Source organism: Gasterosteus aculeatus, chromosome 12, assembly GCF_964276395.1.
Source record: "Gasterosteus aculeatus chromosome 12, fGasAcu3.hap1.1, whole genome shotgun sequence".
NCBI classification, from domain to species: Eukaryota; Metazoa; Chordata; class Actinopteri; order Perciformes; family Gasterosteidae; genus Gasterosteus; species Gasterosteus aculeatus.
Genome location: NC_135700.1, coordinates 13,327,191 through 13,352,508, shown reverse-complemented (window position 1 = coordinate 13,352,508; position 25,318 = coordinate 13,327,191). Strand labels below are relative to the sequence as shown.

Sequence of the window (25,318 nt, the reverse complement as noted above, 5' to 3'; positions counted from 1 at the left end):
GCCAAAGAGCCGGAGACTTCCCTGCAGCTCTGAATGTGTGAGTTAAAAAGATGCTACATTTCATTCAACTTACTGAAAATGATCAAACTAAACTTTATAGTTGAAATTGAAGTGAAGTAACTTTCATGGGATTAATGCTTTTTTAAATTAGCTAAGAAACTATTGTTGAATTATCTGTAACATAAATATGTTAGTAATTAAATGACAGTATTGTAGGTTGAGGTGCTGAACAAAAGAACGTGTGTAGACAATGATATATGGTTATGGTTTTAATTCCAATTACCTTTGATTTATGAATGTCTACATTTAGACAACAAGCAGATCACACATAGTGTATATGTGTGGGTAGCCCAACTCAACAATACAGCAAACAAGCTGCTGGAAATTGTATCATAATCACAGTACTTACTGACAGCTTCCACCATAACAACTAGCAAGTTATGACACAAGATTAATAATACACAAGATTACATCATATGTACACACAATTTACAAAAACCTATACATCACTTAAAAGAAGACATAAAACTCCAAAATGGTCTAATTTGGCTGCATAAATACTTTTAATTATTCTTACAGTCTTCATTATTGAGAAATAGAATTAAAAACATGAATGACGTCACTAATAGTTTTAAAAGGCTATTAAAGGTTCTATGGTTATTATGGATAAAAATGTACAACAACTGATTCTTCTAACACAGTTCTTCTGTGCATTATAATCAACTTACACAGCATTAACAGTCTTCAACCTCCCATCAAGGACAAATTAATTCAGAACTCGATATTTTACAGTTATTAAGCATCTGAAAATCATTTGAAGTTTTTGCCAAAACAAAAAAAAAATGTAAGTAATTTCAAATTCTTCAAAATTAAACCATTCATGAAAAATCAAATTACAGCCATCATAACATGAACCTTCTTCATTCTTTGTAAAACTGCCCATGGCTCCTATTATTGTTTCACCAGTACAAAGGGATTTGACCGATTTTCTAACTTTGTTCCACAGAGAAGTTTGACTCGGATCTGTTAGAAAAAAACAAAAAAGAAAATCACGTTAAATTGCATTTCCTGAGAATAAGGACCGCATGTTGTCGTCTTAGTGTGAGTGAACTTACATGTCTTGGTGTTTGTGTGTCATGTGATTGTTGTACTCCAAAACAGGAGGGATCCCCTCCTCATCCTCAGGAACCTGAAACCAAGGAATGAGGTCAGATCGCCAGACAGATATCCATTTACGCCATTTCATACTTCAGTCTTTTGACTTAAAAAATTGCAGACCACCATCTAGTGGGAGGAAAGCCCCTCTTACCTCCCAGTACACTTCATCGTCGAAGCAGTTGTCATCAGCGGGGTCACCCCAGATAGGCAACCTCAGAATGAGACCTTTAAACAGAGGGGAAAAAGCACTTAGACGTTCCCATTTTTCTTATGAAGTTCTTTTAAGTAAGTACTTAAAATCTATTTTGCACTTCAGATAATATAATTTAGTCATTGGCTGTTCCTGTGCTGATAAACAAGCACTTTAGTGAAACAGGGCTGTTTGAACAACAAGTTTGAAGTGGTCTAGAAATATATAAGTCATCATTCTTCTGGCTACTTTAACATAATCAACACATTTTATATACTCACCAACAACCGCTCCACCAACGACTGCGAATGCAATAGCCACACAGACGCCGGCCGCCTGGAAGCCTCCCTGGGTTCCTACCGTTCTGTCTGCAAATTCGCCTTCAAAGTCAAACGTCTCGATCAACCTGGAGGGAAAAATAAACTTTGTTATCCTGCAAATCGGTGCTTAATCTGCTCGATCAGCTGAAAACTATGCCTGATATCTGGGTGTGTGTTTCCGCGTCAGTTAGTGGTTTGAGTCAACAAAGATGTCTGGTTATTTGTGCGTGTCTGTGTGTGCCCGTCACTCACCCCTCCCTGCTGTAGACCTCTTCAGTGGCGGCAGCAGCAACAATGGCCCCTATGAAGCCTCCGAGCATCCCGGGCAAAGCGTGCAGATTGTGAACACCACACGTATCCTGTATTTTCAGGTATTTCTCCATGAAGGGCTGAGAATGAGGAAAACAATCATACATTAATCACTGATGAGTAAGCGTATGTCCCCACATCGTGGACCAAATGCATTTGGAAATCCTCTCAAATATAATGCATGTAACATAACCCGCTTTTAAAACCTCATTACGTTTAGTTTCTGTGTAACTTTTTAGGTTATTAAAGCTCAAAATTCCATGTCAAGCCGAGAGTCATCAGCACCTGCTAACTTTTGAAGTGTGTCGTATCTCATTTGGAAAGTAGCCTTCCTGGTGCCTGCTCCATAAATCTGTCATCACCTTTTATAATCCTATTATTTTACCGTTATACAAACAACAACCGGTTCCATTTTAGTTCTACTTTTCAGCTCACTTCCTTTTTTCCATGCGGCTTTAATTGTCCATCTCAGCTACAGCACAGACTTCAACAGTTCCGTCAGAAATAAAAATTATAGGGTGAAAGACTGGCAGCTTACCGAGACAAACAGGTAGCCAAAGGTGGAGATGATTCCTGTGCAGAAACCCACGATGAGCGCACCGTAAGGAGTGATCATGAACTCCGCTGCGGTTCCCATGGCAACACCACCTGCCAGAGTGGCATTCTGGATGTGCACCTGTCAGGTAAAACGGCATGTCAGTCACGAGGAATGCATATACGTCCGGTCGCAGATCTGTTGCTTTTCAGTGAACCAGCATTACCATGTCCAGCTTTCCTCTCTTCTCAGACGCGCTGGAGATGGCCACGGTGGTGAGCACAGAGGAGGCGAGGGCGATGTAGGTGTTGATGGCGGTTCTGTGCTGTCCAGAGCCGTGGTCTGTGATGGCCGAGTTGAAACTTGGCCAGAACATCCACAGGAACAGTGTGCCTGTGAGGTAGGAGAAGGTCATTCAAACCCACAGTCTGAGTAACATATTCACAAGGATGAATGTAAAACACTATACATGTTCCAAAAGAACTACAGTACGTCCTGAAAAAATCCTTTACCAATCATAGCAAATACGTCAGAGTGGTAGACGGATCCATTGAGGCGTTTGCTTTGGTGGAGCTTTGGTCGGTAGAGAATCCAGGAGATGGTCAAACCGTAGTACCCTCCGAAGCAGTGAATGACCATGGAGCCACCGGCATCCCGGCACTGTGAGAAGAAGAAGCACAAAAAAGAAATCGCAACATTAGAGAGTGAATGTTCTCCCTCGTTGAAGGATGATGAAGCTTCCCGTGGGATGATTGCGTTTGTAAGGCTCACATGAAGGAGGTCGAGGATTATGTATTCCTCCACAGCAAACAGTGTGACGCCAAACAAGGTGACAACCATCAGCTGGACGGGGCTCACTTTGCCCAGCAGGGCGCCGTAGGCGATCAGAGAGGCGGCAACGCAGAAGTCAGCGTTGATCAGACTGTCGGGGAAAAAAGGAAAATACCAACAAAAGAAAAAGGTCAGAGTGAGTTGAAATTTTGACAATCAAACAATCGTATCTGAATTTTTACTGTACATGACCGTGCCATGACAGGAATGCTTTGTCTCAAGGATGCTACAAAAAGGTTCTGATACGGTGAAAGCTGTGACGAAAGAACCTTCGTAAATGAAACCAGTTTTGATGCGTTTTGTAGATCTTGATTCTTGTCGGGTTTAAAAATGGGTTTGTTTTCATTACTGACTGACATGACCCACCTGTCCACATACCTGCATCTGTCCTGTTTAAATGTTAGTTTGAAAGACCTACCCTTCTACTCCAATGGAGATCTTTCCGGTGGTGGGGTCCAGCGCGTGGAACCAGCCTTGCATGAGAAGAGCCCACTGCAGACCAAAGGCACCGATCAGGAAGTTGAAGCCCACACCGCCGAAGCTGTAGCGTTTCAGGAAGGTCATGAGGAAACCGAATCCAACAAAGATCATGACGTGGACATCCTGGAAGCCTGGAGAGAGGAGGATGGACACACTTTGTTTAATGAAAGAGGAGGGGGCGTGTAGTCGTGAGTGACAGCTTCCACACTTCCTATGCACCACATTCACGGGATTGGCAGAATGAGAGCGATACACGATGCACGATTGTACCGTTCAACAATGTCACTTGAATCTCTGAAGTTTTGCACTTCCACATAGCATGCATGCCAGTCTGCTCCACCCAAAATAAACATAACCTGAAAATAAATAAACAATCAAACAGAAACACTTGCACACACACACATTTGGATATGTGTCATCCGGCAGCTTGTTCCAAAGAGCATCTTTAATTGACCTGACCTTGCCCGACCTGTATCTGATGAAGACGAATCCTCTGCCTGACTGGTTGCATGGTTTGAACTTAACACTCGAGATCTTTTCTTTTGTTCTTCATACATTCTTCTGAATGTGTGCCGTTACCCTCATAAACCCCCATTCAACCTTTATCACCCCCTCACCCCCCTCCGTGCATTTATTTTTTACTGTGGCTACTTGGAGCAGCCTAAACAAGGTGAACCCTGTGGCTTGTGGTATTTTTCCAACATTAGCCAGACCAGTTGTACCAGATGGGTCTGTGTTTAGCCTGTTAGTACAAATGAAAATGTGTGTGTGTGCGTGTGTGTGTGTGTGAGCCTCTCTGCATTCTTGGTGTGGTTTAAATCAGGAGATGAGCTGTCTGATCTAGGAAGGGCTCATACTTCTTCTCCTGGCCCCCAAAGTCATAAAGCTTTTAGCACATAGAGCTTTCGCTGCAATGAATGAGCAACCACACCAGTCCAACGAGGGGGGCTTATCTTTAGAAACGTAGATCAGGGCCAAAAGTCTGGAAGTGAAAAAGTACGATCTGAAGCTGAAAAAATAACATTTAATTAACACCTATTTAAAAAGGTAAAAAAGTGAAGGATGAAAATAAATATTTTATTCCAAATTACATTTGAACGAATAATTTTCATAAGTTTAGCTTTATTTTTCCAAGACCAAAACTCATTTGGTTGCATATACCCACTCAACCCACTCAACCACTCACTCTGTTTTGGATGATTACTGTCTTTTGTATGTCTTTGCAGATGGAGAACTTCATGCCAAAATTACAACATACTGGAAATACAGGCGCTAGATTGCCATAAAGTCAAAAGTAAGCTGAGGAGAATGACATGTACGGACAGGGAGAGGAGAGGAACTCTTCAGCTTTTGTAACAATAGTTTGTTGTGGTTTTTTAAGTTTGCCTTGTGCGCGATCACAAAAAAAAACAGCTACCTTATATAATAACTCATTATGAGCTCTGACATGTCAATGCATCTGTGTACCCAAACCAAAGACAACTACAAAAGCTTTGGAGTAAAATGGCTACAATTCAGTCTTAAACGGGGTTGCAACTGCAAGGTGCTGATTTATAGATCAATAAATTACAAATTGTTGGTGCATTGCCAGCATCGCTGACACAAGATCATAGAAATCCCACCTACATTTAAATGCTCAACACGTTGTTGAAAGATACAGTTCTTCACACGCTGTCAGTGTTTGTACTTACTGGGGTATCTGAAGTAGAAGTCATTCTCGATGTCGCTGGTGATGTTGTTAGTATGTTTGAGCTGTAGCCACAGTCGTATGTCTGATTCTGCATCGTACCGGATGAAAACGCCAAACAGTACGATCATTGCAATCTGCCATACGAAGCAGACAGCCGGCAGACTAATACGGATGTTGGTGTTCTTTGGCGGGCAGAAAAATCCTCTCAAGCAATCTGCACAGTTCCCCATGTTGAGAATGGTCTTGGAATGATGCTGCGATCACTGCTTGCAGGGCCCGTCTCCGCTGTGGCTTCCAGCAGCTTCTTAGTAGGCATATATATACATATATACATGCAGATGGTCCTTCGAAGGGGGTGTGCTCCTGTTCAGTACTCACATACAGGGGGTGGACACACCTTAGCAGGTAAACCACTCCCTACTGTACCTGCCTCCTTGTCTTCCTGCAGCCAAAGAAGCAATCATTCTAATAAACAGGTCAGCAGGAAATGAAGTAATTGTTAATGTTTTTTAAAAATGACGCACAGCAGAATACCCAAATGTACGTTGTACATCATCACCAAAGTTGTGATCTGGATGGTGTGTATCTGAACATGATCAGATGACGCGGCCTGTGTGTTAACAGGAATCGGAAAAAAGGGGAAATTGTTTTTTTCTGTCAACATTTTTAGACTTCATTATAACATTTGACAGATTGAGACAGAGGCTAACCGACCGTGTTTAAGGATCCAATGTGTGGTGAATTCTGTAGGATGAGAAGATATAAATCACACATACTCTACTCTCATCTTTATTATTTAGTCAAACGCCATCAAGAGAAGAGCAAATGAGATGATATTAGCCAGGGAGAGAAAATAAATAGAATGACCCCAAATGGGTGTTGGTCCATAAAAACAAATCTGTACCAAATAGAGACTCGGTTCTACACTTTGCAAACAACTTGTGCATCTGTGTTCTGCTCCTGTTTACCTGTACTTTGGGTTCTGGTTGTTTCTCTCCAAACGTGATGCCTATCTACCAGAAGAGATTCCTGTTTAAAGATCTGACTCATGACTCTTTGCAACACGAGGAACATTCCAGCTGGCTGCTTTTATCCCGACTCAATACGTATCACTGACAAGATTTTCTTCTTTGATAACATTACAGCATGTGCTCGAGAGTCAGACGTTGATTTGCATCATCTACTGCAGTTTTGCTTTAAAAAATTGGGTTTCGTGGTTTATTGTATTAGTATGTAATTGAAAAAAATTGATTAATCCCTGGGTTTTGCACATTATTTTAGTCATTAATTTACCCAGTATTAAATATCACCCTTTCTTTAAGGTGTAAGAAACACAGGGAATGCAAGCAGGTTTAGAAACGGTGGTCATTTATAGACATTTTATTTATATTAAAGAACATCTTTCCACTTTACTTCCATAAAGAGTTTATGCTCGCTTAGCGGTTAATACATTACATTACATGTACATGTACAACACATTGCTCATTTTTGAAGAAGCAATTAATTAATTATGATAGAAGAAGTATCTTTTTAATTCTGACGGAACGGCGGAGACATTTGTTTGTTAGTTTGATGTGGGGTTGAACTGGTTTGTCAGGCTACTTCTCCATTAGCTGAAATATGGGGATTCAGTAACACCTCATTATGGTCTTGTGTTTTAAGAAAGTTGGCATTGTATTAATTGTACTGCATTGTCTTGTCTAGTTTAATCGCAGATTTCCTAGTAATTAATTGAACCGGTAACAGTCCAGAACACCAGTGACCAAAAAACATTTACTCTGCGGAATAAAACAAAAAAAAATTAATTTGAGTTTGTGCTTGTAGGCCAGTAATAAAAACCTAACCCTAATCTAGTTATACAAGGCCACCTGATGTTACCAGTTTGACCAAAAAGGGATATTTGCCTTATTTATTTTAATCATTTGTGGGGGGTTTTATATATATATAATTTGTTCTTCTGAAAATGAACTTTTCCAATTCAGATTTACCTTGTGAGCCTTCTGTGGGTCCCTGACTACGAGATGGTTGATTTAAGCGGAGCTAACATTACCCACCACAAACAATTGGTCATGCTAAACCAAGCGGTTTAATCCCTGCCGACCAATGTGCACGATTGTTTCTTTTTATGATACATATAAGAAAAGACACTGAGCGAGGCCGCCGGGTGCCATTTAGGGGAGAGTGCTGTTCAATCACGAGACACGTCAACAGGTGAGTGATCGGGAGGTTTTGTCTTCTCGGGAAGAATGTGTGTACAGAAGAAAACACCCTTTCATGAAGGAGTTGGAGGCAGTTAAAATGTTGATCGTTAAACTTATTATGTGCAATGCCGTGTAATAACGCTTTAGCCCTGGAGGTTAAACATGTGACGGATGGACTTAGCGGTTGAAGATCTTATCCGTTGGAGGCATTTCAGCGATGTTTCCTGTCACATGTCGTGGTATGCTTGTGTCTGGCTGCACCGATGCCTAGAACGATGCCCCAAGTAAGATTATGAGCAGCTGTCAATCCTCAGGTTGGGGACACACTGATCAGGGCACGGAATCTATTCACACTTCATAACTTTTCCTTTGTCATTCATTGTTCATTATTCAGCCTTAACGTACTTATCTGTTTGTATTGTTAGTTCTTGCTTGCGTAATTGTATCTTATTTTACTTTGTTCATTTTTAAATGTTATTCTTATATTTCACCATGTCAAATTCCTCTTTGTGTAACATATGTGGCAATAAATGGCTTCTGATCCTTAGTAAGCATGCTATTTTATATCATTAATATAAAATCTAAGAATTACGTTATGTTTAAACATAAACAACGTTTTATTCCCGAAGAAGGCTTTCTCACCCCACACAACAAAATGATCATGTTATGTTATCACATATATCATTTTATGTGCAGCACAATGTTGAAATGGGCTTCTGTAGATACAGTCATGTGAAACTAATCACCACAACACAGTTTAAGAAACAATTATTTGACGAGTGTTTATGCACCTGACATAAATCTGTAGGGAGCCGCCAAAGGAGTGTGACTAACAGGAAAGGATTTCCAAACTAGAACATATCAGCACAGGCAACCAGATGCTGAACTGATATGTAATCACGAGGCAGTCAGCTGACTCTTGGAGACAGACAAATGTTTTGCACAATCTGACACTCAGATAACCCCAAACCACCGTGTGTGATCTGCAGGTGACACACACGTGGTGTGTGTGTCATTGTTCTTTGTTACTCACGCGGTCGGTCATGAGATTCCAAGTTCAGGAACATGCAATTTGCTTTAAATGCTTCAATTAGCCACACAGGTGTTTTCAAGAAACAGTGGACCCAAGTGACTACACCACTGGCCATTTTCCTCTTTTTACTAACAGGTGATCCACAACTTTACATTAAATCAGGTTTTACGAATATGTGATTTTGTTTTTATAACGTTCTGTACATATTTGTCATGTATTTTCTTTTATGTTTTACTGAAATAATTCTTTGGAATTATTTTCTCCACAATTGATTTTCAGTTTAATGAAAACAATAGAAAACATGAATTACCATTTCAAATATATTGACTTCAGGGCTTTTGATCAAATCAAATCAACGCAAACTACAAACACACTTCTACCGACTACACTTGGCACTTAATTATAGCACTTTGTAGTTTGGCTTTCTTGAAACAGTTGTACTTCCTTGATTCTTGTTTTTCTGGGTCTGCAGAGTCCGTTTGGATAAACTGATGCATGACGCATGTGTAGGAAATCCTGTAGTTTCCCCAATGGACATATTTTGTCTGCAAATACAGCAACTATACAAACATATGAGATGTAGATTTACTAAGTGGTATTATGCAGCAGTTGTGACAATCTCAAAGATCGTTGTTGGACCTGCTGTAGTTTTTCAAATGGCTCATTTCCTGCACACATTATAGTGAAAGAAAGTTGTGAAATTAAATAATGGAAATACAAATAAGACCCCAGACCCCAGTAAACTTCCCCAAAACTCAGTGAATGTTGTGTAAAACTAGAAGACACTTGGATTAACATTATTCTAACGCATTGTGTTATTATTGTATTTATTGTTTTTGCTGTTCTGTCCTTTAGTTGTGTGTTGTTTTCCATTTTAGAGCTCTTTGTAACTTTGTATCCACAGGATAATATATTGTTTTCAGAAAGAAATGGCCTTCTAAAAGTAACATGACTGATCAACAAATGCTAAAAGACCATGCGTATATAAGTAAAATGGGAACCGGCAGTCAGTATCCAGATCGAGACATAAATTAAGTAATAGATGGATTGAATTACTTTTAAACAACTATCAACGATCAACTCAATGCAGAACTGGAGCGGCTAATTGCATGTAGGTTTCTTAGGTCTATTCACTCTAATGTCTCAGATTCATGATTTGTTACCATGGAATCAAAGACACACACGCACACCTAGACATCAGGTGACAACTAATAGCTACAGAACATGTTGGACCAGTAAGGTGGTTAAAATTACAAACCCTCTTGAGTACTCAACTTGCCTCAGCGGGATGGGTGATGACTGACGAGAGCCACACCTCACTTGGCAATATCATCTGAGGAAATACTTTTAGTTTACTGAGGGCCTCACTGAGTGTTTGTTGGCATAACATTGTCACATAAATAGAGACTCACTCAGGAAACTCGGATGTCTAGATTTCTACTTGTTTTGTTCATATATAAGTTGGTTGTGATTGACAGGTTCATGAGGTAAACCTGAGAAGCAATTCAGTTTGACAGTTGAGCACCTTTGCACTGAGAAATCTCATGTCTACATTCTCAGTAGGATTAACTTGATACAAATTGATGTATCTCCGAAATGTCTCACTGTCATCACTGTAACATGAAAAGGATTATCCGTGATAATGACACTAATCCATTTCACATTAGGCTTGAACAACTGGAAAGAAAATCTTCCAGCACGGTTTAGTCAATAATAAAGAGTGAAAGACTCGTGATCGGCTTCTACAAAGAGGTACAATGAGATTCTCTTTTCAAGGCCACCTCTTTATGACATTACACACCCACACAGATGCTTTGAGGAGACACGTTAGTGTCACTTAACAATGTCACTTGCCTTGTTGCAGCCATTACCCAAGGTTTAGGGTTAGGTTTTGATGGTCTGATGTTCTCTTGACACTGTCAAATTTCTTTTTTTCATTGAATGACCGTCTTTGGACTGATCTTAATTATTATTTCTAGATCAGGAGGTGGACCCACCTCCACATTTATTTTAGTGACTCAAGCCTATTAATCAACCCAAACCCTTAACTAAATTATGACTCATTATGCGATAGCACCGCCGTACGCAAATCTTCTGGAATAATTTGCATATTATACATTATAAATTGTTGGAGTTGTGTTTGGAGTATTTTAAAACGGATTAGTGCAGATAGCAGCAAAAACTTTTTCAAACAGTGTGAAGCGCTCATACATTTGTACACGATATTCCTGTTGGAAGTTGCATCTGGACCGGTTTTGTTCCTTAGACGTGAATTCTCGGGTGCAACAGGTGTGTTGTTCCTCAAAATGAATAATCACAGCCACTTGTTTGGTGTGTCCATGGAGTAAAAAATACTCAATATCTCATTGGCTTAGTTGCAAATGCTTTGTTTGCTTGACCCGTTAACCAACGAGAAAAAGGAGTCGAAGAGGTTGAGATCCAGGTAACAGCATCAAGCCCTCAAAGTAAAACTGTTGATTTTCAAACATGTCTGATCCAGTCATCAATTTAAGAGCTAAACTAAATAAATAATTACTAAATATTCATACAAATATTATAGATAATGAACATGAATTGCTGTTATAAAAATTGTATACATTAGTTAAGTCAAATTTATAAATCACAAAACTTTTTAGAAGTAGTGGAAAAAAGTCAAACAATTTCATTGTTTCTCTGAAATGTAGTGAGGTAGAATTTGTTAGTGGCTTGAAAGAAAGAGTCAAATTGTTAACTTGCAAAGTAAATACTAGTTACATTTAGATCTCTGAGGATTTTTCGACAACAGGGTCAATAACAATCCCGGGCAGATGTGATAATTAACAATGGAAGATATTTAATATCTTCTCATAACAAAGGGGAAGTTTGGTCAAGGTGGCATTTTTTTGATGAGATAGACATGAACATCTGGTCATAAAACTGGAATTGATTAGCATTATTGCCTGCAAAATTTGCACGAATTACTTAAGAAGCCTTACTTGAATTATAAAAATGATAATATAATTACATGTATATTTGAGTGAAAGAGCAGAAATACATCTTCAAATAAACTTGAATTTATTTTGAAGGCAAGTTGCACCTCCAGCTCTCAGGCACTTTGACTGACTTTGAATTTTTAGATATAATTAGAATAATTAGAAGTTAATTACAGGGGTCGACGAGGATCTATGGTTGGCACATTTTATTTACCTATGCTTCCCTGAGACAATATTATCTAAAAAGAATCTGATTACGTTCAGTTTTTCTATTGATCAAGATAGATAAGACCAACCCATTTGCCAAACTCTAAGCATTCAGCATGTCACAATCCACTTAGGAGGAAACAAGGATGTTCAGGCTCCACAAATTTGTAAGTGTTTATTAAGTAAAATTAAGTAATTTTATTGCATAAAATGTTGTGAAAAAAGTGCAGACATGTATCTAATTAGTGGCTGCAATGAGCGCGTTTTCCACTAGGAATCTTTTCCAATCTTTTGCAGACTTGATACAGTCACTCTCAATTCATTCTCAATGTTGAGCTTGGATCTGTTTTGAAAGAGGCAACCGCCAAAAGTTCTCAATAAAGTTCTTGAAATAAAAGAATAAAAGTTCATTTTGAAAAAATCGTACAGAGAATAAAAACATGAAAATTCTCAGGGCAAAGATCCTGAACTTTCAAAGTTCACATTACCAATTTACATATGTACAAAAATCCAGACAACACGGTTTCCTGAGTTAGTCTTAATGATGTGCTAATAGTCTTAATTACGTGATATCGATATGCCAACGAGCAGTCAGTAAGGCTCTTAGAAAATTATTTTCTCAGATGATTTTGCCAAAGTGAGGTGTGGCTCTCGTCACTCATCCCGCTGAAACAAGTTGAGTTCTTAAGATGGTTAAAAAACTGAATTTCCGCATGCGCGTCCCCCCCTGTAATACCACTGCAACCCACTAGAGGTTCCACCCCACAGTCTGAGAGACAATGCTGTAAGGACATAAACCTTGCTGCCTTGCACATTATTGCTATTAAACTCTTATCCAATAATACATTTACTCCCCCGGCATCAGGCCACGTTGTTTCACTTCCAAATAAAAGCAATTTTATCTACATAACATTTCAAAAACATTTCACAGTTAAAGGTCCGTCTACTGTCATTCAACAACAAAGTTGGACAAGAAAATCCATGAAATCCATGACTATTTAGTGTCAACATGCCAACTGTTCACAGCAACCCATAATAACAACGAGATCCTTTTAAAGTAATACAAGCTGGATCAAAAAGGACACACACACACCCTCCACTGCTTGTAAATACAGCTTAATAAATCTTCCCAAATAAGTACATTTCCAAAGTTGGACACAATCCTCCGAGGAAAAATCCTCCCAAACAAACACTGGAAAACATGCTTTGAAACGGTCACAGATTTTCTTCTGTTTTCAAGAAATGATTTCTCTGCTGAATTCAATTGTCTTTCTCCACCAGTTTGGTGTCGCTTTAAAAACATTTGTGACAAATAAACATAAAATAATTAGAATGACAAACCAAAACTCTTTCACTTCACAAATTAAACTTTACTCACTTTTTTTCCTCCTTTACTTCTGTTCCTACATTATTTCGACTTGAATGGTTTTTTTTTACCTTGGTCCCAGAAAAAAAACACTCTCACTTCCAACACGTCAATTACCGACGCTTGCTCAGTGGTCGTGAGCTCAACTGTGACGCTTTTATGACTTTAATTCGGACGAGGCCGAGACGTAAAATTCCACCCGGTGCTCAGCATCTAAATTTATTTCTGTCTTGACAGCAAGTCAAGCCACAAACCACTTAGCCCGGTTTAGGTACGAGTCTGAGTGACACAAAGTTGACTGACAAGTCACAAGACAAACGTTTGGCATGTGGACAGAAATTTAGTTTGAAGTTTTGTCGCTCCTGAAGTGTTTTTGAATACTTTGGCAGTTGTTTTGGTGGGAAGTGAGAAAGGGGGATGTGATCGAAAATATTGATTAAATCATCTCTAAGTCAACACAATGTGCAGCTTAAGTTAGCTCAAATAGAACCCTCCTTTTATTTTAGATAGTTCTGTGTAATCACAGGCAGTTAAGTTACACCGCAATGCTTCCTTTTAAGTAACAGAACTGAAATCTCGCAGAGGGGGATCTGCAGTTTGAGACAGGCAACACAAGTAGACCCAAACGGCCCCCATGGCGATGCTAATGGGAACCTTGTTGACCAACGTCTGTGCTGACAGAATCTTGGATGTTTCAAATGAAACCTGTTTGGTTTCTGTGATGGAGACCACAACATTTCAACTGATATGGTAATAAGAAACAACACAGTAATTTGGGGTTCGACAAGTTTCTGTTTTAAGAAAAAGAGAGAAAAGAGACACATCGCAATAAGGGAAGAAACGAGGTTGCTGACATCAACTGGTTTACTGATTTTTTAAATCTGTCCTTGAATATACATTTGAAAAGTTTAATGGCACACAAAAAGGGGCTGTGTTTCTTTTGGTTCCGAGTGGACTAACATATTTTATAAAGAGAAAATGGACATTCATTATTACAAAACAAATGAAACTAACAGAAGAAAGTTAACTTAGTCTGCATCACATGTCCAACCAGCAGGCTCGTCTCATGTTATTTTGTTATATATGGCAGTGAGCTCAGCCCTAAGCTTCTTGAAAGAAGGTCTATTTTTGGGGTCGTATTGCCAGCAGCTGTTCATAATCTTGGAGATTTCCACGGGGCAGCTGTGCGGAGCGGGCATCCGGTATCCTGACACAATCAAAACAGGCAATGAGACATCTCAGAACACTGTATACGTGGAATACAGAAAATACATCAGTGCCACATTTTGACCCAACGGAGAAGCCATTTTTAATAAAGACAACAATAATAATAAAATAGACATTTTCTTAATTTAGCTCATTTTTACCTCTCTCCACGTTGTCTCGTGTCTGTTGGTTGGTCATGCTCATGTAGGGCGTCATTCCCATGGAGAAGGTCTCCCACAGTAAGACTCCGAAGCTCCACACGTCGCTCTCTGTAGTGAAGCGGCCTAAAACACCAGCAGAGGGCACCACAGGCACCTTTTTCAACTACTGGCACAGAGGAACAGATGTGTTGGTAGTGACTGCAGGTCAGACACCGCTGCAGCCTACCGTAGTTCAGGGCCTCAGGAGCCGTCCATTTGACAGGAATCTGCCTGAGGCCGCCCTCTGTAGAGTAGACGCCATCGTCCTGCTGACGGGACATCCCAAAGTCGCTGATCTTCAGCACGTTGTGCTCTGCGACCAGACAGTTCCTTGCCGCCAGGTCCCTTTCAAAAAGACAACGATGAACACAGGGGGCTCGTAGACAGGTGCAAAAGGAGACACAAAAATGACACGAAAGATTCACGCTCTGCATGAGGAAATAGAAAATGCAGCGTTGCAGGACGGGCAGCTACAAGCCTGCTGTGATCTGATCTGTCCCCGCTGGGGACACAGACGTCCTGTGAGGGGTCAAAACCTCAATCCTATTTTTAATATTTTCAGAACATAATTTTGATATGAGCTTTTACACATTTTCTCTTTGATAAATGTGTTGAAAGCACATGTTATGTGTTCGTAGATTACATAAATAAAACGTGCTTTAAAAAAAATCGAAAATAAGTACTTAAGGCAATTTGGCATCCTTTGTACTGCTTTGTCTTTTCTGCGTGCGAAACCCAAACTGAAGACGTTTGCTCTCACTTTTAATGTAAGAAAAGTTCTCAACACTATTTGGAATAACTACAGTTCTTGCTTCATTTGAGTTTGAGTCCACTTATTGTACGTTGATTTATATGAACATTTCTGCCAAATGAAAGTAATGTGCAGCAGAAATAATGATTGTGCAGTCTTTTTAATTCAATTGAAAAAAAAAAGAGTATAGGTGAGCCAGAGTTTGTCTCCAGCTTCCTCTTCAAGGCACAACAGACATCAGTTATTCATGAAAACGTTTCATCCCTCGCTCTGAATCGATCGTTTGAATGCTACATCCAAACGTGAGAAAGAGCTGCAGGGGAAGTTCAGATTGGTGAACAGTTGTAGGTCATGAATATTGGGGAAGTAGTTTGTTTTGTTATCACGTATCGTAAAGGCTTTATATCTGCACACAGCTTGTTCCTCACTTGTTCTTGCAGACGCAACATCCTACTTCATGCTAAGTGAACATGTGCTTTTATGACTTATGTTATTTCACTAGAGGCACCATTTGTCTAACACTTTTTTTCTCCGTGTCTAATTCATGGTACCTCTCAATCAGTTTTTAGACAAACAGGAAATTGTGCACTGATTCAAGGTTATTTTTTAACTAACACATTGAATATTATAATATTTTCTTATATTATTGTGTCTTTTTGTGTATTTTCAAAACCCAAACTTTTATGTACCAGCCCAAGCCCGGGACGCCTGTTGCTGCTCTCGCTCTCTTCACCTAAATGGGCCACGTCTGCTTTAAATGTTAAAATGATCAACTTGTCCCTTGTTTGTGATTTAATAATTAAAATATGTATAGGTGTAAAATACAATATAATAGTACAAATTGATTTATTGATTAACCAACCTGTGGATGCACTTCTTGCTCTCCAGGAACTCCATGCCGGATGCTACATTTTCTGTCATTCTGACCAATATTTTAGGCTTCAGACTGTTTCCTTTATGCCGTAAAAAAGAGAGAAAATCTCCACCTTAGGAAATATGCGCACGCACACACACACACACACACACACACACACACACACACACACACACACACACACACACACACACACACACACACACACACACACACACACACACACAGAGACAGAGTGATGATGGAGAAACAAAGCGGTGAAGCAATAATTCTAAAGTACAGCTCAAATGTACCTTGAACGAGCTCCATGACGATGAAGATGGGCTGTTTCTGAGTGCACACTCCTATCAGCTTCACAATGTTTGGGTGGTCATACTGCTTCAGGATCCTGGACAACATAAGAGAGAAGGGGTGCGTATTTGTGCGTTTGTGTTTCTGTGTGTGTGTGTGTTAATGTGTTTGTGTGTACTAACCTGGCTTCCATCAGGAACTTACTCTTTTGATCCGGGGCCAAGTTCTCTTTACAGGATTTTACGGCTATAGGAGTGTTATCAGAGCATAAGCGACCACTGTACACTTCTCCAAAGTTACCCTGTGAAGTACGAACAGCAGCATTAGTTACAGTCTCTTTAATAATTTTCTAGGGGATACAACTAAAGTCAGTTTTGAATAAACTGAACAAACTGAATACAATTGTATTCATATTGCACATTGATTTAACTAGATAAATAATAATAATAATAATAATGTATTTTATTTATAACACACCCGTCATCAATAGATCTCAGAGAGCCACAGAGCCAGTGAAACATTTAAAACAAAGTAAAAACTATAAGATAGGGAAACTTAACAAAGGGTAAAATCACGCCTTCCTGAATAAGAAGGTTTTTAGGTCCGTTTTAAAAGCGTCCAGTGACTGCGGCCCTTCTGTGGTCGGGGAGAGTCTTGGATTTCTCGTGGCGCTTGGTGTTGGGCACCTGGAGGAGCGAACTGCTTGCAGATATGTGGGTGCGGGTGGAGGTTTGGGGAGTATTTAGTTCTTGCAGGTACGGAGGTACATGTCCTTTTATCAGTCATTTACAGGTGAGTAAATGACTGATAAATGACTTTGTAGTCAATCCGGAATGAGACGGGGAGCCAGTGTGTGTAGGGTTGGTGTTATGTGCTCATATATCAGGATCCTGGCAGAGCTCTTTTGGATGTTTTGCAGTTTCTTGATATTCTTGCCAGTGATCCCAGTAATACTTGAGTTACAGAAGTCCAGTCGGGAGGAGAAAAAGGCGTGGACGAGCTCCTCTGCATCTGACAGGGAGTTTGGAAATGCTTGGGCTGATGCAAGGAGGTTTTGCACAGGTTTTTGATGTGGTGATCAAAGGTCAAGTGAGGGTCAAACTAACTCGCAGATTAGTGGCTGTGGAGGAGAGGGGTATGGCCTGACTGTCAAAGATGATTTATGGAGGATGACTACATGGTAGGTTAACATTTTCAACTCCAACCACATCAAAGCATTCACACTATGACAACTTGGCAAGTAAAACTGGGGATTTAAGGATGCATTGATCGCTGTAACTGTTCTGGTACTTGTTCATACCAGCCGTGTACAGAACCCTTCTTTAAGTGATTTCATGAGCGATGGGGAACTAAATCTTGTACTTGACAAGACAATGACACGGCTGCTGTGCAGCAGAGTGAAAGTAAGACAACTAAAAAGACAGACTTCATTTGTCTAATTCACACTGCTGGAGTCTCATGTTAGCTTTGCCTTCACTTGCAACAACATCTCTTTCAGATGTTATCTGTTGACAGCAAGAAGCGAAGCGGTTGAACAAATGTTAAAACTGTCAAAGTTCATGTGCATATAAAGTAACTATTGATTTAAAACATGTTTGATGAAATGATCATTTAAAGTGGCAACCATATTGATTGATCAAACCAATTATTACGATCTGGTCTCTTGTTGCGTTCATTTACAGGATTAAATACAAAACTCAGACAAACACATGAACTCACAGTTAAACTTATTTTTGTTGTGTTACATGAAATAATACATCAAAACAGTAGTTGTGTTTTTCACAATTCACTTCTAAATTTTTGCCTAGAGATGTAAAATTTACCTACTCGTCCAATTAGCGGTCCCAAGATAATTTCATCATGCTCCAAGACCCACTTGTCCTAATGGGGTTAAAAATGAGTGATAAGAGATGAGATAATAGTAAAAGGGAAGAGACTCTGTAGACGCTATCTTCCGGCAGTACCTTCAGAACGAGTCTCTTCAGCACAATGTCAGACTTCTTGGTGATGTGTTGTTGTGAGGACAGCAGATGACTGATCAGCAGCGGGATACTGCGGAAGCTTTCTCCATCTAAACGATACCGATTCTGCAGAAGAAAAAAAATCCCTTACAGAAATCGACCAAATGGCAAACTTAGTCGTCTCTTGGACTGGAGAAGGAAACAGTAAAAAAAAATTATGTTTGGTTTCATAATCAGTGTTATTCAACATTTGCATGCATGTTAAAAATAGAATATATGATGTAACACACAGAGGAACACGTGATGTCTACTGTAACATGCACGTCTACGACTCTCGTGTGTTTGTATTCTATTGATCAACTCACATCCGTGTCCTGAATGAGAAAATGCTTGCAGGAGCCGTCCCACTGCACAGAGAGCACATAACCCTGTTTCTCTTGACTCTTCCTCACTAAGAAGTCCCCGTCATTCGTCAGCAGCTGTTGGACCTCCAGTCTGGGAATGGCTCCGTGGTACCAGTCCTGCTGCCCAAGAGGACGATCCACCTCCTGCACCATGTTGAGGGCCGGCGGCACCTGGAGGCAGGAGGAGACAACAGCAGGATCTTAAAAGCTGATATGAATGATGAATCAATTCAAAGTGATGGTGGACAACTTGGAGGGCGCAGAGAACATGTGGAGATACTTCAATGGAGAGTCTGTAACACACGAAGGTCTAACTGTACCACATTCCATGCCTCTGAGGAGGTCAAAGGGTTGGGGAGGAACAAGTATTTTACAAAAATAGCATTTACAAAAATGTACTTTCAGGCGCACAACACCCCAAAGAAAAATCATGTACCCAGCGGTGAATACACTTGCTCCAAAGCACGGGGAAGTGATTGATGGCGTGGTAGTAGGTTTGAGTGTGCAAATACACACTGCAGTCAAAGTTAAGAGCAGGCAGGTGGAAGAAAGAGACGCAGAGTGTCTTTCAACTGCTTCAGGTGTCCTTCCTTTTAAAATGTCCTTTGACAATATTCTGAGAAATTCTTCACTGTGCTCAAACCACTGCCAAAAAGCCCACTCATACTCTCTTTCACTAGTCTGTGTGACCATTGGTAATTGATTGTTATTTTAGCCTACCTCATATTTGGGTTTAAACATGCCACTCAGATTGTTAATGACCCCGGTCATGAAGACTTTGGAGGGAGTTGGGTTGGGGCTGTGCTGAAAAAAGAAAAGATCCAGAGCGCATCCTTGTGGTCAGTCAAAATAATGATTAACAGTTACAATCACATAAAGGACTCTCAAGGCTATTCACTTGTATGACATCTGTTTTTAAGATCCAGCTACAAAGAGTCATTTAGCGGCAAACAATTGATTATGGGCCAGTTTACCACTCAATGATATGCTAAATGAATAACAGCAGCACAGGACAACGTGTGAGGTCACGTGGGTTGGATGCGAGTATTCTGACACAATTGGTGACTTTTAAATAGGCGTAGAGCTATATGCTAATGTCAGCAGGTGTACCAGGTTCACCGTGTTACGGGCCACCGTTTACTAACAAAAGGCCTTTGGTCCAAAATGAAAGTATTGACTAATGATGGAGGTATTTGGAGCAGACCCGGGCAGAGAAAACATACATTGCTTGAGTTGGATGAAAGTGAGACGGAGTCTGAGCTCAGCCTCAGTGCAGGCGGAGGTTCATCGGAGCCCAGCTGGTCCAGTTTATCCTTGAGAAGAAGCCTCTGAACCTCCAGCTTGGCTCTCAGTCCCTGGGACAGCGCAACCTGCTGCCGGCAGTCCTCCATTGCATGTCTCTTGCTGAAATGGTAGACCCTGGACGTAGGAGAGAGCAGCAGTTGGCCTGCGTCGGTATTTCAGCGTGAACAACACAAAGGGTCGCACGAGTCAATGAAACGGCACAAGTGTTACAAACGAACCAGAACAAGAAGACAGAGACGTCAATAGGAAGTCTGTCTGTGCAGAAAAGGGTAAAGACGCTGGCTTGTAGTCAATGAGATGCTGTGGCGACGGCTGATTGCGGATGATCAGCATGTAAAACCAGTAAAGCTTTAAATGACTGAAGAGTCCCGGCAGTGAGGTGAAACAAACCTAAAATTATGCTGATTTTTCAGAATCATAAACACAAGGAAGAAATAACCAATGCATGCAGGAATAACCTGCTGGATTAACCAAGGGTCCACCAGGGGAAGGATTAGCAGTTGGCAGATTACCCCTCAACCCCTCTTCCTATGCATTTTGCATCTAAGTACAGCACACACTCAGCTCCAGGAAGTCACACCAGGTCAACCTCAACCAGCATTGTCAACCTCAACCAGCATGCCACTGTAAAGCACATACAGCCCTTCTAGTTATTAGGTGTTGCCCTTGCAAGAGCACACTGAACTCCTCCCATGGGAAGGTTGCGTGTTCTACCTTGATGCCTCCTCTGTAACCTCTGCATACCGCGTCACAGAGTCACTATTTCTGCCACGGGTCGGGGGGGCGGCCCTCACCTCTGGCCCTTTGTGATTCCCTCACACTCTCTGTACAGCTCCAGCTCCAGCTGTTCAACCGCGGTCTGCTGGGAGCACAGAGTCCGAGCCAAAGCCAGCAGCTCCTCCTCCACCGCGGTCAGTCTGGGAGAAGGAGAAATGACAACAGCTGGGGAAGTAATTGGTATAAAACTGTCAGCGGAAATAGGAGTTTAAAAAAAGCACAGGGAGTTTTAGGAGGAGGAAGTAGTAATCACACTAAAAAAAAATTAAAAAGCGTCTGGTCCTCTGGAGGAGAGGCGTCATTTGCCCTCACTTGTGCCGGACCATCTCAAGCGTGAGGTTGTTCAGTTCAATCTCTCTGGGTCGGAGCTGCTCAGTGTCCTCCAGCAGACTGCAATCAAACTCTACACAAGCAGGATTCTCTCCTATGGACCTGATGACACAAACACACAGTTGCATTGCTCTGCAGACGGCAGCTGTCATGACTGCATTGCTGACTTGTGAAATTCTGACTCGGTCTACCGGTTCTGTTGGATGAAGCTTTTATATTCTCTTTGAGGATCGATGGCTGTTAGAGCAGAAGATATCTCCCTGTGGAGCTGCACCACTTCATGGTGAAGGGAGGAGTAGATATCAAAATACTCCTCCAGGATCTCTTTTCTGAGATCAGAGATGCCACATGAAAACAGAATAATACAAAGTCAGTTTTTCAAGGACAAGTTTGTGTGAGTTTTAGCCAAACCTCAAACCACAGCCACCTAACAGTACATCTTTCCAAAGAACACTGTAAAAATGCACAGGGTTGTTTCTTGCAAGTAAATGCAATTCAGTCATAATCATTAGAAATGCAAATCTACTCTGGGACTCAGATAAACATTTTTTCTTTTGGATGTTTGAATTATGCTCATATTTGTCTTGTTTCCTTAAAAGCCTGTGATGCAGGTTGTGCCTAAAACAAGCCGTGACCTCTGATTTACAGCAGGTACAAACACCATATTCAGATTATGCTTTTCCATTTCGATCATCTTCATCTTCAGTGAGGAGAACCGCCGTAAAGCAATGCCATTCAAACAAACACGCTGCATGTGACCCTACAGTATGAGCACCATCTCCTCCTGCAGAGTCTGCAGCGCACTGAGCATGGCGGGCTGGATCTGAGTGTAGTGTTGCTGATGGTAAACTTGAGCAGCTCGCACAGACAGCACATATTCGTTATGTAACTGGTGGAGTTTCATTGAAGCCTTTACGTAACGCTCCTTAGCCTTGTCTCGGTCTTTATCTGTGTGCACACACACGTGGACAAAAACACACACAAAGAGAATAACATGTTGAAATGTACACCAAACTGTATACTCATTGTGTGAAACTGAATGTGCTCTGAAGATAAAAAGTACTACGTGCAGACCTTTAGCGGCCTCGTGGTACTTCCTCTTAGTCTGAGCGGAATCTCTCACTGCCTGTTTGTAGTTGCTCTTCAGCCTCTCCAGCTCTGTCTGGGTCACCTGCAGAAAACCAGACGAATGGAAAACGTTTGGTGCAAGGCAGTGGGCTTCATTCGCAGCACACTGAATGTGTGTGTGTGGTTAGAAAGTGGGTTGGCGAGTGTGACACGAAAATGACACAGGATGTGGACACCGGCTATGGTGCATTTCACTGCAAAGGATCAACAAACACGAGGGGGGAAGAAATTATCGGACCTTTGTTCAGCTGCCAGATGCTAATACTTAAAAATCAAACTGATACAGTAAGACGTCTGACATGAATACATTTTGTTGTATACGTACTTACTTACACAGCACAATTAAGTAAGAAAATTAGAATAAACTAAGCGCCTGGCAAACGGCCAAAATGCAACCCTGTACGGATCAGCGTGAATTAGGACACATCGTTTCCCTGATAATTGGGTAATAAAAACTGTGTAGCAATCAACAGTTTGAGATCACAATTGCATGTGAACAGTGTTTATGTTTGACAGTTTGACTGCTGAACGCTTATAATGCTGTGACTGCAATGCATGTGCATGGCAGCATGACCTGAGGAAAATCAGTAAATACATTGTAAAACAACAACTTCAGTGACCACACGGGTACATGGTCCCTGAAAAGGCAAAAAACAGTTTTGGGGTACGATATTCAACCAAGCAGTCTTCATTCACAGCTGTGCTTTCTCCCTTTAAGAATATACATGAGCAATTTGATTTTGTTTTGTGTGCAGTCGGTTGACAAAAAGATCCCAAAAACTCGGAACTTAAATGATTGTATTTTAGGGGTTTAAAGGTAATAAAAAGGTCATTAAAAAAGACTTTGTGTGTGCGTTTACCCCACACCTTGCTCAGCTCCTGCCTCAGCAGGTTCCACTGCTCTGCGTAGGTTTTGCGGAGCTGCCGTTTGTCTCTGATGAGCAGCGTCAGCTTGCTGATGGGACCGTCCAGCAAGTCCTCGGAGCGCTTCTTCATCGCCTGACTGAGGAGGTCCGTCTGAGAGACCAGGACTCCCCATGACTGACGGACAGGGGACAAAAGACAGGGAGACCGCCACAGGTTTTATCCTCAGGTGGGATGTCAAGTTGTTGATCTGATAGTGTAGATGGGCCGAATACAAACTAGTCTTTAAACATTTGAGGTTTTGACTCATAACTTCACTCTCAGTGCAGATTTAAAGTAGTTGTTTTACTGTCTACACTCCATTCAGAATAGATTGTATCTACAATGACATTGAGTTCATGTCATAGTGCTTCCTGAGCAAATTACAACCTGTTAACCACAAATTGTTCTGGTTGTGTTGGACTTAGTGGTCCTGCGTCAGATAGACGCGGCGATTAGACTTTATTGTAGTTTTACAGAAGTGCTGCTAAATAAATTAAAATAGTATTGTGGTGGTTTGCTTCCTCATTTGGAAAACGAACAAATCCTCTCAGATCTTGTGCCTCAAATAAATTGAGCAGCACGACTTCTCAACAGATTCATGTTAGAATACCAAAACTGAGACAAAAGGCTTTTTAAAGAACGTGACCACATGCGAGAGGATAATTCTGCCACTGGATGGATCCGTCAACGATCAGCAGACCTCACCTTGTTGAGCTGGCTGATGTACTCCTGCCCCGCAGCAGGCGCAGGCCGCTCCAGCTTCTCCGCCATAGTGGACATGTGCTGCAGCTGCGTCGAAAACTCACGTTCGCTCTTCGCTCGATGACCCATCCACTTTCTCATGACCTCCATCAGGTGAAGCTCAGAGTCCAGCAATCTGATGACGGCTGCGTGCGCCTGGGGGCAACGCAGGTCCTCCCCAAAGCTCATCTTCCCACACCTCCCCGACAGGTGTTCGTCGTCAGCAGTGAGTCCGAGCCAACTGCGCGTTTCTCAACCAGTGCGAGAGCGCAGAGCCGAAGCAGCTACCGGTGACCAAGAGTGCCTTTTTTTTTTTTATTTCCTCTGTGGCATTTAGGGGTTTTCACTTCCCTGTGAAAAGGTAGCGCGGTTTCATGTGATGAGACACTTCCTCGTTGCTCTTTTGAACGTGGCTGTGTGTGTGTAATGTTATTTTGCTTTTAACCGCCTAACACTTCTAGTGGCAGTGGAACGGTGGAAACTTGCCCCTGTTGCAATTGTCAAATGAAACTGAGTAAACAGACAGACATTCACTGTCATTTTACAGCCGCCATTCCGATGTACAGTAAACCGGATGAACTCAACAGTACTCAGTTCAACGTTAAAACTACTCTGTGCAACAGTACGTGCATTACACATGACAGCTCACAGGGTATACAATTAATGCTTTAAGTACATCTCGCTGGGAATGAGCACATCTTTCACTTAATAATCTATTTCAATCAAAGTGCGTCTGTTTTAAGCAACACGTATCATCATCACGTATTAAGCAACTGGCGAAAGACCAGATGACAGTTACAGGTTTTCAAAATAGGGAAATTCTTTTGTTGTGTTGCATCCCCTTCTAGGTTTCAGCTTATCGCTTTTATAACACATCTTACTGTAAACAACTGCCGGTGTGTGTTGCATGAAATGAAGAAGTTTTCATTTTCTTTTTGCCTCAGTGTCACTCACGGTCAACAGCTTGGTGGGATGCTGCATGAAACCTAATCCTCTTCCTTAACAACATTGGTGTTATTTACTCTACCCAAACGTCACACAACATCAACACACACTGTTGTAGAAAGACGGGACAGAAATAGACTGAGCGATGCAGAGCAGCTCGGCCTGTTTTACAGGCCGCAGAGCTTTGATACAAAGACACCGCACGTA

General features: G+C 41.1%; 2 protein-coding genes across 3 annotated transcripts; both read right to left on the bottom strand.

The window, feature by feature from the left end:
* Window positions 1-483: 483 nt before the first annotated feature.
* rhcga (Rh family, C glycoprotein a) lies at window positions 484-5,790 on the bottom strand (the record flags this gene model as incomplete). Its single annotated transcript, NM_001267646.1, is given in 11 exon segments — window positions 484-1,023; window positions 1,116-1,189; window positions 1,310-1,383; window positions 1,630-1,754; window positions 1,921-2,057; window positions 2,516-2,653; window positions 2,739-2,905; window positions 3,025-3,172; window positions 3,284-3,434; window positions 3,762-3,954; window positions 5,515-5,790. Coding segments are annotated over 11 exon segments (1,470 nt in total). The 5' UTR covers window positions 5,744-5,790.
* Window positions 5,791-14,064: 8,274 nt separating this feature from the next.
* fes (FES proto-oncogene, tyrosine kinase) lies at window positions 14,065-24,565 on the bottom strand. 2 transcript variants are annotated; one of them, XM_040200623.2, is made up of 18 exons: window positions 24,131-24,565; window positions 23,387-23,560; window positions 22,466-22,562; window positions 22,156-22,339; window positions 21,583-21,720; window positions 21,374-21,493; window positions 21,079-21,201; window positions 20,203-20,398; window positions 19,700-19,783; window positions 18,941-19,150; window positions 18,579-18,701; window positions 18,442-18,495; window positions 16,797-16,915; window positions 16,617-16,711; window positions 16,312-16,435; window positions 14,886-15,043; window positions 14,660-14,782; window positions 14,065-14,499 (listed from the first exon to the last, which is right to left on the bottom strand). In XM_040200623.2, the coding sequence occupies exons 1-18, from the start codon at window positions 24,353-24,355 to the stop codon at window positions 14,357-14,359; spliced, it is 2,490 nt and encodes an 829-aa protein (XP_040056557.2). In that variant the 5' UTR covers window positions 24,356-24,565; the 3' UTR covers window positions 14,065-14,356. The 2 variants fall into 2 exon arrangements, with proteins under 2 accessions (XP_040056557.2, XP_040056565.2); XM_040200631.2 differs by having other exon boundaries at window positions 16,312-16,402.
* Between the last annotated feature and the right edge of the window lie 753 nt (window positions 24,566-25,318).